This window comes from Vulpes vulpes, chromosome 2, assembly GCF_048418805.1.
Source record: "Vulpes vulpes isolate BD-2025 chromosome 2, VulVul3, whole genome shotgun sequence".
Lineage (NCBI taxonomy): Eukaryota > Metazoa > Chordata > Mammalia > Carnivora > Canidae > Vulpes > Vulpes vulpes.
Genome location: NC_132781.1, coordinates 91659536 through 91673706, shown reverse-complemented (window position 1 = coordinate 91673706; position 14171 = coordinate 91659536). Strand labels below are relative to the sequence as shown.

Here is a 14171-nt window from a genome sequence, read left to right as displayed (position 1 = left end):
CTACCAGATTTTGCTCTGGAACCAAACCAGGTTCCTGATATTTGTTGGACAAGAGAATACATTAAACTGAAATGGCTTGATCATGTGGCTTGATGAATTGGAACAGGCACTTCAGTTCAGGATTTCAGTTTCACTCCACTGCAGCCCAGACAGCACAGGAGCATCATTCTGCATGACTCTCTGTGCAAAAGCACCTTTCAAAAAATAATAATCTTAAAAATTAATAAAACTCAGGGGCACTTGGGTGAGTCAGTCAGTTAAGCATCTGCCTTCAGCTCAGGTCATGATCCCAGAATCCTGGGATCAGGCCCTGGCTCCACTTCAGGCTCCCTGTTCAGCACGGAGTCTGCTTCTCCCACCTGCTCTACCTACCCCCTGCTCATGCTCTCTCTCAAATAAATAAACAGAAGATCTTTTTAAAAATTAATAAAACTTGAAAGTTACTTCTGTGCAATTATTAGAAATATGCTTTCTCCTTTGCTTCAAAACAGAATGAGGAAAGACATTGAGAGAAGAGATCACACAGGGGGATTGGAGGGAAGAGAGGATGGAGCGAAAGAGAAAATGAGAATGAATTAGACATGGTGATGAAAGCTTGAGTGAACTTGCTGGTATCCATGGCCCTGATGTTGAGTTAGAAGCTTCTAGAGCAGTGAGGAACAAAGTGTACTCCCTTTCATAAAAGAGACACCCTTCCTGTGGGCATTTGCAGTGCTGCCCAATTGAACTCTCCCTGATGATAGAAATGGTTTCTATCTGAGCTTCTGGTATAGTAGGTGAGTGTTGAGTGCTTGAAATGTGAAATTTTGACTGAAAAACTGAATTTTTAATTGTATTTCATTTCAATTTGATAAATAAATATAAACATGATTCAATAAATAAATTTAAATAAATACAAACATAAATAACCAGAAGATATTTAACTTCTATGACTTGTGGCTGCCTTTTTGTACAGCACAGCCATAGGACATATACTTAATGCCTTTGTTCATTTCTTACTATTTTCTTTATTATTATTGCATGCAAAGCAATAATAATGAACTGCACCTGGTACAGAGACAGGGATTTATTCATCTCCTTGCTTAGATCTTAACAAAGATCTTTAGAACTCAGAAGGTATTGGTACCTTATACATTGCTTATGCTCATATTGCTGAAATATTAATGATTATAACCACATCCATTTTGTAGCATAAATATGTTTATTATATGTGGTGGTTGTTACTGTTCTTAGTAAGAGTGCTGAGAAGATTGAGGAAATTCTTAGTGACAGCTCCTCAGAGAATGAGGAAGATGAAGAACCACCTGATCATCGTCAGGAAGCAAATGCAGATTTGCCATCTGAATATTGGCAAATTCAGAAACTGGTGAAATATTTAAAGGTAAGACAAACTTCTTTGTATTGTGTTTACAATGATTCTTTTAATTCCTTTCCTAAAAATGTATATTCTACTTCCAAATTGATTATATATATATATTTTTTTTTTTCAAATAAGAGTAGTAAAAACTCCTGTTATTATTTAAATGTGCATGGGGAACGGTCTTATTACCCTGTGTGCACAGGGGAAGGTCTTATTACCCTGAGGATAGCACGGTTAGTCCTCGTGGAGCAGCCGGTCTGCCTGGTACCAACCCTTTCCCCTGGGCCATGGTAGCCAGCAGCTATTATGACTTGCCATCATTTTACACCTTGCAGTATGCTGTGGCATCAAGAGCATAGATTTGTTTTAAAGTTGGACTATAATTTCTAGGCTGTGTTACTTACCAACAGTATGGCTGTTGATTATAGCTTTGAGCCTTATTTTTCTTAACCTATGGAAAATAGGTTAATACCTGTCATATATATATATATATAAAATAGGAAAATAGGTTAATACCTGTCCTATAGGATTACTTCAGGGTTGGTAAAGCATATTTGAAAGATGTGGATAGTGTTTGGTACATTGTAGATACTTAAAATATGTATCAGTCCCTTTTCATTACTCTCAACATAATATGTGTAAACACATGTTACATAATAATGGCCTGTATAATGTATTTAAGACTTGAATGGGGGCAGGGCAGGGAAAATGATTTGCCAAAACCCGGATTAATATCAGTGGATAACTGATATTGATAATGTCTAGGTAGGCCAGGACTAAAGCAATAGTTGAGAAGTACTCTTAAAAACATTTTTACTTAACTCATAGTTTCCTCCAGCTTTTCTACATGATCAAGTGAATCAAGGGCATTTGCCAGTGGCTTTGCAAATGTAAAGATATTTATGTGGCTCCTAAATTACTTAAGGCTACTTTTCTGGTGCCCTTGAGGTCCTTCAAAGCTGACAGGTAAAATAGTTTATACATACATTTTTGTGAATTCAATAAACGTCCTCTGCATGGACACAGCTTTGTAGCTGAAAAAGTTGCTTTAGAAGAAAAATATGCCCCCTTTCTTAGCATGGTCCCAGCTGCAATTCCTTGTATTTCTCAGGAAAAACATCTATGTTTTCCTGAATCCCAAGAAAAATTAATCAAGAAATTGGGAAAAAGTATTCTAATTCTCCACTGCAACATAGATTTCAATGGCCAGACCAGGATCCAGGCAAGAAAATCAAAGATTTTCATCATTAAAAAAGGATGGGAGCTTCTGTGAAGCAAATCCTAATGCCCACCTTAGGTACTATGCTTTTGAAAGCCTAGTTATTAAATGCTTTGTTTTAAAATTTCATCTTAAGAATAATATCTTTTAAATAGTAAATATTTTTATATCAACTTCAATTTTTAAAATGGCTTTGATTTGGCATTTATTTAGTGGTAATGTTTCCCTCTTTTAGTGGAGATCACTTTTACATGTTATTACAATAGATATGTTTGAGGTTTTTTTTAATAGTAAACCTCTGAAATTTTTAGCATATCTATCACAAAAAATGATATACTATTTATTATTATGGAAAACTTTTAGGATCATCATTATCACCTAAAAATATATAAATACAATTTGGGAAAAAACATGGAATGATTATCATTTCAAGAATTCCTAAGAATTTGGAGATCTTATTCTGGGATCTTGAATATTCCTATCCTAGGAATTTGGAAACTATCTGGAGCACAGGCTGGAGGTCAGCCCCCATGGTCAGGCACATGCCCTTGGTGGGTGTCTTTGCATACAAATCATGCAGTCAACATCGTGGTTCAGCCTAGCATGCACAGCACCAATGTCCAGACTCAGAAGACCTTCCTGATGGTAGGAAGGACCGTGGATCTTCCCACCATCTCTCCTGTACTCATAAAGCACATGTCACTCTGGGGGCGGGGGGAGGAGGGAAATGCATCAGAGAATTTTGCCACCTAGCACTTGAACAACTTGAGCCAAATGGGAGTCCTGGTGTTTATACAAAGAATTCTGGTATGTTAACTTTATTTCATTAGTCAAAGGAAATAAAGAGTCAACAGGAAAGACGCATGGATGGACCAGGAGGCACACTACCAGAGCAGTTAGAAGCATGACTTTCCATGTTAGAAAGATTCTAATTGGGTTAGGCGTCCGCCACTTACTGGCCCAGTAGCCTTGAGATATTTGACTGACCTCAGTGAGTTTCAGTTTGTTTTCTCATTGGTCAAGTTGGCAAAAACAAAGGTTCTCATGTTTTATGATTATTATGAAAAAGATCTGACACATATAAAGTGCTTAGCAGAAAGTACTCAGTACTCGTTAGTAATAATAATGACTTCTATTACATATTATTATTATTATAGACAACATATGGTGTGGAGTCTTCTGGACTTGCAAAGCTGGCCTTCAGCTTTTGCTTTAAATTTTCTAGCAACCAATAAAAGGAGGGAAATAAAGAGTTAATACAATGAGGGAAAGACTCTTACCATCATGAGGTAAAAATAGCCCAGTTGCCAATGTGTGTAACTGATCCTGGTACTAAGAGCAGAAAGAATTTTCTCCCTGAGGACTTAATGAAGCAGACAGTGAGTGTGGTAGTGAATGACATCCTTAATAATATCCTCCCAGTGAACATGGCAATGAGAGTTTCTCGTAATAGCCTAACTATTGGATAACTATCTTGAGTTTTTCGACTATTTAGGATAAGTCCATATAAATTAGGCCAAAAAGGGATGCACTATTTCTGTCCTAGAACAGCTAAGGAAAACATTTATTGATGAAGTGCTACTTAAGCTTGCACAAGTTATTCATCAATAAATCATGTGCAAATGTGATACTTTTGGCCAGACAGTAAATTGCTTGGAATTATTATAGTTCCCACAGGTAGATATTCTTAACATAGCCAATAAAAGAAAAAGTATATCTACAAATGATTTCAAGCTTTTTGACACAGATAAATGTTTTATATGGGGACACAAAAGGATATTAAAAGTCTATGAAATGCAAAATTGAATGTCTCTAGGTAATCTCAAAATAAATACACCTGACATTTTAATTGCAGACTTATGCCTTAAATGTAGACTTACACTAGTAGAAAAATGTTAATGTTGACCTGACTTTCTACTTACCATTTTCCAAGTACAGCAATGTCTGTAATTGTTGAAAAAAATTTGATGAGCTCATTAATACCCAAACAGGTCAATGAACTATAGCTTGTTATTTATCCAGAGCTATGAGCTCAGATCTTGGCATGTAAGTAAAGGGAATTTATATTTAATTATTTGGCTTTGACATACATTCATTTCAACTTACAAGTTTTATATATGCATATATTCTTTTAATCTAGATTTTTAGAATACAATTTGATTTTTAAACTAATGAAGACTTTGCATTTTTACTTTTTAACCTTCCAACTTCTTCCTCCCCCCACACACATAACAGATGACTCTGTACCCGAATTCTAAAAGAAGCAATAAAGCACCTTTTCAGCTTCCTTAGCAAGATACACATTCTTTCTTCTGCTATCTTTATGGTTCAGCTTGTCTGTCTTGTCAGCTACTCAAATGGAAAGACCGTATTAAACTCACTTCTATGTCTTGCAGAGTGCCTAGCCAGTGAGTACAGGCTTGTCTCTCTACCCTCTGCTCAGGAGGTATGACGGGGAGAGAATGGGTTCCCAAAGGGCCAGGCTCTGCTGTTTTTCATGCTCAGCATCTTGAGAGCAGTTTTTCCTCCCTGTGAGCCAGAGTCATTCCTTCTGCTCTTGACATCTTTCCCACCTTCTCTTACCCTCTCCCTTTCCTGTTCCCTTTCTGCATGTAGCTATGCAATTTTATTGCTGTATATGCTAGCTTTCTATGGGTATTATTTTTCCCCTGGCCAGGGCTGCTTTAAAATCTCGCAATTAAAATGTTTTGCTTTGGATCGATTCCAGCAATTGGGGAAGATAGTTTGTTAAGGTGCATCCCACGCTGATTCTGTGAAGTTTTGTAAAATGTGGAAGTTTTACTACTCAACCAGTTACATTCACAAAGAACCCCTTTATGAAATAGGAGGAGAGTTGCAGAATTTTATTTTGTTTGGAAATGTGGATTAGTCACAAGTATTATAGTATTATAAGTTAATACAAACGGGTACTCTTCAGTCAAGTGAGAAAAAATGTTGAACAGTTGTAACTATAAGTAGATCTGCATTTCATACACATTATACCTATCATGAAACTGAAGAATGAATTTCTGGACACAAGGTTTCAAGCCTATTGAAATCCATTACTATGTGGATTGGAGAAGGATTGGTATGGAACTTAATACTATAGGATAAATAAATCCAGGAGAAAATTGAGGAGGCTATAGAGTGATGCCAAGAATGTGACTAGTTAAGATTTTAGGTAGTTTGGAGGGATCACAGAGACTGGGTCTAGAATCATGCTCTATCTCCCTTATAGGCATTTCCTTGTCACTTGAGGATAAGATGTCAATACTACTCTGGCATTACCTCCAGGCTCAGATGGGAGATTATTAGCAAGCGGGCTTGTAGATGTCTGCCGCTACTCTGAAGTGCTTCATCTCAGCTGGTCTTGTTCCTGGGTCCTTGAGGCAATAATGTAAGCATCTGGGGTTAATCCCCAGGGCCATCTTCCCAGGTGTGTCTCCTCCTTGCAGGATGCCTATTTCTACACCTGGGATTTTGATCAGAGCCCAGCCAGGGGATCAGAATGATGAAAGCAGGGATTTAGAAAGTTGAGTCCAGCAGTAGGTAGTCTACATAATGAATCAGACTGGGAAGAGACAGAAGACCAGTAACCAGGGGGTTGCAGTGATCAGAGTGTGCTGGGGGCTTTGAATAGGATACTGTCCTTGGAAGTATCTTGGAAGCAGCAAAGAAATGGCTAGGAAAGGAAGCAGGTCAGTTTATGAGGAGGCTTGGGTTTGGATCAGATTGAGTTTGAAGAGAACGAAATACCCAAATAGAAATGCCCATACCGTAGTTGGAAATAAAGGACTGAAGCTCACATTATTCATTAAAAATCGAAGTACTGCTTCTGGAGCCAGGGGCATGAATGTGGAGCATTGTGCCTGTTTTTGTCTTTTTATTCATGAAAGAATATGACCTCTTAATAACTAATCAGAAAGTAGCTGCCTCCCATTCCAGTTAGTACAACCAAGGCAAGTTTTTTTTTAAGATTTTATTTATTCACTCACAAGAGACACACAGAGAGAGGCAGAGACAATGGAAGAGGGAGAAGCAGGCTCCCTATGGGAAGCCCAATATGGGACTCAATCCCAGGACCCTGGGATCACGACCTGAGCCAAAGGCAGATGTTCAACCGCTGAGCCACCCAGCCATCCCCCAAAGCAATATTTTTAGATCAAAATTCCAATATTATTCCAATAGAAGTCTTTCCTTAAATATTAGTTTGCCAGCTTACAAACAGATTGATTCATCAGCCTTTTTTTTTTTTTAATCTTAAAGTAACATTTTATTTGGTAATTTTATGCAACTAGCCAGTAGATAAAAAAGATTAATTAAAGAAAGATAGGAAAGTTTGAAGCAAAAAGAGAACAATGTTTATTTTTAAAGTAAGGTTCCTTCCAGTTGAAAGCTCCTGCACCCTAAAACCATAAGGAACCAGCTATGATGAAGTCAGGGAAAGAGGGGTTTTTAATGTAAATTCACAAATGCGGTATCATTCTTAAATGTTAAATCTTTGCAGTCGTTGTTCCCAAGTCCTGGGGGATGGTGATATTGTCCAGACGTGTGTCACTCAGTGGAGAATGGCTAATGCTGCCTGCTGAGTGACATCATATGATCACAACTGGGCATCACCACACATTCATTCTCTTCCCCCAGCCACCATGTTGTGAGGGTGGTGCCTAATTTTTTTTTTATTGTCTTTGATCAAATTCGTGAAACACTGGTGTTTATTTCACCTTTCATGTGAGCCAGGGGTCTTGCTAGTTACTCTCCTGCTCTGTTACATATCTGCAAATTGAGATCTCTCAGGCCATGAAAAGTGAAGTTACCCCCCAGCTTTGCAGTGACCAAAACTCTATTCCACAGTGAGCAGAAGCACATCAGAATTTCAAAGAATCACATCAGAAATTCCACAAGGCTTCCCAGGAGACCCCACAGGCTCTGTCCTTGGCATGTTTTAGATTACCCCGTCTGGAAAGGGATTCGCTGCAGAGACATTTTGAAACTTTAAAACCTTTGTTAAAGACTACTTTTGTGGCATTCAGTTCCTTAATAATCTTTCATGAGCTGATTAAACACACACACACACACACACACACACACACACACACACAACCACCTTAATTGGTTAAAGAGTTCTTCTAAGTGGTAATTGGGAGTTATATGATTTTTCATTGCAGGAATTTGATGTACTTTACAATCAATTACAGTTAATTAAATTCCTTTCCCCTTACTCGGGTTTTGGGTATGGAGGTGCAGGTAGTGTGATCCTTATTTCATTGGTGGAAAAGCTGAGAAATAGTTCACTCTGGGCCACACAGAAGGCGAGGCGGCCGTGGGCCAGGCTGATGTCCAGGCTTCTATCTTTACTGCCTGTTGCCTAGTTATTCTGTCCCTCTGTCAAGAAACTCAGGACACAGAGGGCCTTCAGGCCTTGCTGTTGTGTCCTCCTATTTACTCTCTTGTTTGGTTTTCTTCATTTGAGTAAGAAACTAAATAAACAGGGAGCATTTCTAAACAAAGGAATTCAATGTTCATTTTTGGAAGGCACTATGAGAGTGTGCTCTTTGGCTAAGTTTATACTGAAAGAGATGGAGAAGATTGTGATAGAACAGTGTTATTTGTGTTCATCAGAATCCTTAAAAAAATGGAAAAAATGGTCACTTTTTATATATTCAAATGAATGGCAGTAGTTAGAAAGCAAAGTTACTACCACCTTCTTGAGAAAGTCTTTAAGTTAATACATGTGGTGTTGCATTCATGTGGGTTAACTTTTAAAAAAAATGTCTCCATGACAAAAGAGTTTTGTCCTTAAAAAAAAAAACACTGTTAGAAATCATAAGATATTTTTAAGTTGCATCACCTAAAAAATTTCTACTTAGTAGAATTTGCACTGTGTTTTCTTAAATACTGCAAGATAAGTCATGAACATACTTTAAGTACTTGGATTACTTGAGTTGTGTGTCACTTGTATATTTATATATTGCCCCCCCCCAAAAAATGATCCTTTGTTTTGTTACAAAGGAGGTCATGAAAGTGACGGAGAGTCTCCTCATCTCCACAGAGGAATCTGTATTCCACAAATAAACTAATTGAGCTTTTTAGTTTTTGAGCTATAAGCTCTTTTTGCCCCTTGGGTATCATAAACAAAAGTGGAGAAAAGCAAAGATAATTGGATAAGAACAATGAAGTAATGCTACTGAATCATAACACTTCATACCACCATTGGCCGACATTATACAATTACATCAACTTACCTACAGGAAAATGACAATGTTAAAAATCTCAAGGGAGCTCTCTTAAGCTTTAACTCATTCATTCATTCATTCATTCATTCATTCATTCATAAATGTACCTGTGAGCCCGCCCAGCTAGAGTACAATTATATGATACTACACATTGCTCATCTAGCTAGTCATAAGATATTTGATTGTAAAAAACTTTGCAATCAAACTTTTATGTGACTTCTGTTCAGTTTTATGTAATCTGAAAATGTAACCAATCTTTTGGGGGGAATTTGTTGCTCAGTGTATGGCCAGCAACACTATTGTTTGTTCCTCAAAGTATGCTTTCCCCCGAATTTACTTGAGAGGCTAAATAAATGGTAGAAAAGTAGCGTTGCCTAGTTCCCAGTTTGTATAATGCTTTAGGCTGCTTTACTTTTTATTGAAAAAACAACATATTCAGGTCCTATTATAAAAATTTGCACATTGAAGAATCTATAAATAGAAGAGTTAAGGAGTAAAAGGCACCAGATTTGGTATAAGTGATCTTTTCATTTTACATGCATATACTTCTACTGTACTCATTATTAGAAATTGCAATTGTAGGAAAAATATTAAACTCTAGGTCCCATTCTGGTCCACTAGCCTTTGCTAGTCCCACTGGCAAAGGCTGTGGCTCCTTTCCCAGCTCCTGCTGTCTGGGGGTGTGTGGCTGTCTGTGGCCTTCTGATATTTCTGGGACATGCAGGGCATTGCAGAAGCACACGTTTCTCTTCTAGCCCTCCCTTATCTCTTTTCTGTATTTAAGTTATTTAAATCTTATAAAAATAATACATTAATATATACCCTAAAATTTAAGCCATGCAAAAGAATAACAGGGAAAGCCCCGTTCCAGATGTTTCTGTTTATATAAATATACATATGAAATTTTTATGTACGAAATGAAGTCAGACTACTTGTTATGTGACATTTTGCATTTTATATTTAATGTTTTCTTGGTGATCTTCCATATTTGCCTCAGTTCTTTTAATTACCACATTGTTTTGTACTATATGAATATATCAATAATTTATGTAACAGTTCCCTTACTGATAACATTTTGCCTTGTCTTCCAGATCAATTTTTATTATTACAACATTGTAAATATTTTTACATATTCTTTGGATATGTATCCTATTTCTGTAGGATAGCTGCTTTGAAGTAGAATTGCTTGGGTCAAAGACTGTGTACATTTAAAATTTTGATAGTTCTAATGGGGAGGTGTTCAATTGGTACAAAATTTTAGTTTCACAAGCTCTAGAGAGCTGCACAGCATAGTTAACAATATTGAATTGTACATTTAAAAAATGTAAGAGGGTATTTGATCTCATGGTAAGTGTAAGTATGACAAAAAGGGAAGAGACATAAGAAAACTTTTGGAGGCAATGGATGTTCCTGTTATCTTGATTGTGGTGATAGTTTCACAGATGTACGCATATGTCCCAACTCGTTTTTTGCATATCAGTTCCACCTCAATCTATTTTAAACAAGAAACAATATATGCACAATGAAGTTAGAGAAGTACTACAATGAAATTTTAAAATTTAAAGAGAAATAATGAAAAGTAATAAACTGACCAAGCTTGGTTTGAATAAAAAAATTTTTTATAGCTACTTACACAAAGCAAATATTAGTTTACACTCAATTAGTAATATACCAATGATTTTTTACCTTGAACACAGTGAAATCAGCCAGGCTCCTAAAAACTACACAAAGCAAAAATCTCGATGCCCAGGTAATATTCATGGAAGTTTTAAACCAATCGGTCTGAAGTGGGATCTAGGCAGATTGTCTTTAAAATCTTTCCAGGGTGTTAAAATTATTTGTCTAGAAATAAGGTTCATTGTTACAATTTCTCACTAATCTACAGTCTTTTTCTATTTTGGCCAATTCCAAATGGGGAGAGAATGTATCTTTTATATATATATAAATTTATTTTTTATTGGTGTTCAATTTGCCAACATATAGAATAACACCCAGTGCTCATCCCATCATGTGCCCCCCTCAGCGCCCACCACCCAGTCACCCCCACGCCCCCGCCCACCTCCCCTCCACCACCCCTAGTTCGTTTCTCAGAGTTAGGAGTCTTCATGTTCTGTCTCCCTTTCTGATATTTCCCACTCATTTTTTCTCCTTTCCCCTTTGTTCCCTTTCACTACTTTTTATATTCCCCAAATAAATGAGATCATATAATGTTTGTCCTTCTCCGATTGACTTATTTCACTCAGCATAATACCCTCCAGTTCCATCCACGTCGAAGCAAATGGTGGGTATTTGTCATTTCTAATGGCTGAGGAATATTCCATTGGATACATAAACCACATCTTCTTTATCCATCATCTTTCGATGGACACCGAGGCTCCTTCCACAGTTTGGCTATTGTGGACATTGCTGATAGAAACATCGGGGTGCAGGTGTCCTGGCGTTTCACTGCATCTGTATCTTTGGGGTAAATCCCCAGCAGTGCAATTGCTGGGTCGTAGGGCAGATCTATTTTTAACTCTTTGAGGAACCTCGACACAGTTTTACAGAGTGGCTGCACCAGTTCACATTCCCACCAGCTGTGCAAGAGGGTTCCCCTTTCTCCACATCCTCTCGAACATTTGTGGTTTCCTGTCTTGTTAATTTTCCCCATTTTCACTGGTGTGAGTTGGTATCTCATTGTGGTTTTGATTTGTATTTCCCTGATGGCAAGTGATGCGGAGCATTTTCTCATGTGCATGTTGGCCATGTCCATGTCTTCCTCTGTGAGATTTCTCTTCATGTCTTTTGCCCATTTCATGATTGGATTGTTTGTTTCTTTGGTGTTCAGTTTAATAAGTTCTTTATAGATCTTGGAAACTAGCCCTTTATCTGATACGTCATTGCAAATATCTTCTCCCATTCTGTAGGTTGTCTTTTAGTTTTGTTGACTGTATCCTTTGCTGTGCAAAAGCTTCTTATCTTGATGAAGTCCCAATAGTTCATTTTTGCTTTTGTTTCTCTTGCCTTCGTGGATGTATCTTGCAAGAAGTTACTGTGGCCGAGTTCAAAAAGGGTGTTGCCTGTGTTCTCCTCTAGGATTTTGATGGAATCTTGTCTCACATTTAGATCTTCCATCCATTTTGAGTTTATCTTTGTGTCTGGTGCAAGAGAGTGGTCCAGTTTCATTCTTCTGCATGTGGATGTCCAATTTTCCCAGCACCATTTATTGAAGAGACTGTCTTTCTTCCAGTGGATAGTCTTTCCTCCTTTATCGAATATTAGTTGACCATAAAGTTCAGGGTCCACTTCTGGGTTCTCTATTCTGTTCCACTGATCTATGTGTCTGTTTTTGTGCCAGTACCACAGTGTCTTGACGACCACAGCTTTGTAGTACAACCTGAAATCTGGCATTGTGATGCCCCCAGCTATGGTTTTCTTTTTTAAAATTCCCCTGGCTATTCAGGGTCTTTTCTGATTCCATACAAATCTTAAAATAATTTGTTCCAACTGAGAGAATGTATCTTGTGTGAATTTGCATATTCCTGATTACTAGTGAAGTTGATAAATATTTTCATGTGTCTAATAGCCATTGCATTGTATATCTTGCCTATTTTTCTATGGTTGTGTTTTGAATCTTAATACAAATTAACCCTTTGTTATAGTATTTGTAAGTATTTTCTTTCAGTTTCTCATGTCTTTTTATCTACTCTTCTGTTTGAAAACTTTAAAATTGTACATTAGTAAATATATTGATTTCCCTTCATAGCTTATAAAATTTTGTGTATTAAGAGCTAAGAAGATTTTTCTGATGTCATTTCAAGAGAACAAAAATTTTTTATTTCCTCCTGGTAGGTTTATAGTTTTAAAAAAATGTTCAGAAGTTGCTTCTATCTTGATGTCATTTTATGTATAGTGTGAGGCAGGGATCTAATTTTACTTTTTTTTTTCTTTGATGGAGATTCAGATGTATCAACACAGATAATTGGCTTCTCCACTCTTTCCTCAAGTGATCTGAAATATTACCTATATCAAGTATTGTCATCTCATATGTGAGAGTTTCTTTCTGGATCTTTCTCTATTACATTGAGTTATTTGGATGCTCCCATGCCAGGTCCATGCTGTTTTAATTACTGCTACTTTGGTGTATTTTAATACTTGATTGGCCAGAGAGTTTTCTTAAATTCTTTAAAACTACTTTTTGCATATTTTCCATTCCAGATCATTTTTAGAAAAGTTGAAAATCAAATAAAAAAAAAACCCTCAAAAATGCTACTGGGGATTTTGGCTGGTCTACATGAATTTATAAATTATTTTGGATAAATTGCAATTTTTTTCACGCTTTTATTTAAATTCCAGTTAGTTAACCACAGTGTAATATTAGCTTCAGGTGTACAAGTTAGTGATTCAACACTTAAATACAACACCCGGCGTCCATCACAACAAATGCTCTACTTAAACCCCATCCCCTACTTAACACCTCCCCGCCTCCCCCCTCCCTTCTGCTAGCCATCAGTTTGTTCTTTCTAGTTAAGAGTCTGTTTCTTTTTCTTGGTTTTCCTTTCTTCCCACCCCCGTGTTCATTTTTTTTGATTCTTAAATTCCACATATGACAAATCATATGGTATTTGTCTTTCTCTAACTGACCTATTTCAATTAGCATTATACTCGCTCTATCCATGCCATTGCAAATGGCAAGATTTCACTCTTTTGATGGCTGAGTAATATTCCATTGTATATATGCCACATCTTCTTTATCCATTCATCAGTCAATGGACATTTGGGCTTTTTCCATAATTTGGCTATTGTTGATAATGCTGCTATAAACATTCCCTTTTTCCATTCCCTTTGAATTAGTATTTTTGTATCCTTTGATTAATGCTGTTATTTCCTGTATTATAATTTTATCCATTCTGACTGGTATGAGGTGATATCTCATTGTAGTTTTAATTTGTGTGTCCCTAATGATGAGTGTTGTTGAAAATTTTTTAATGTGTGTCTGTTGGCCATCTGGATATCTTTGGAGAAATGTCTGTTTATATCTTCTTTCCATTTTTTAATTGGGTTGTGTTTTGGGTGTTGAGTTTTATAAATTCTTTATAGATTTTGGATACCAACTCTTTGTCAACTCATATGTCATTTGTTAAAATCTTTTCCCATCCCATAGGTTGCCTTTTAGTTTTATTGATTGTTTCCTTGGCTGTGTAGAAGCTTTTTATCTTGATGAAGTTCCAGTAGTTAATATTTGCATTTATTTTCCTTGCCTCAGGAGAAGCTGATGTCAAAGGTTAGGGCCGATGTCAAAGAGGTTGCTGCCTGTGTTCTCCTCTAGGATTTTAATGATTTCCTGTCTCACATTTAGGTCTTTAATCCATCTTGA

The 14171-nt window shown here is 36.8% G+C and overlaps 1 protein-coding gene across 4 annotated transcripts in view; it reads left to right on the top strand.

Moving 5' to 3' along the window:
- The window catches only part of ODAD2 (outer dynein arm docking complex subunit 2), a 184941-nt gene that overhangs the window by 37799 nt on the left and 132971 nt on the right, over window positions 1–14171 (top strand). For all 4 annotated transcript variants that reach the window (XM_072749250.1, XM_072749251.1, XM_072749252.1 and 1 more), the window contains one exon: window positions 1234–1381. In XM_072749250.1, coding sequence (XP_072605351.1) covers window positions 1234–1381 — 148 coding nt within the window. The remainder of the gene's footprint in view (window positions 1–1233; window positions 1382–14171) is intronic.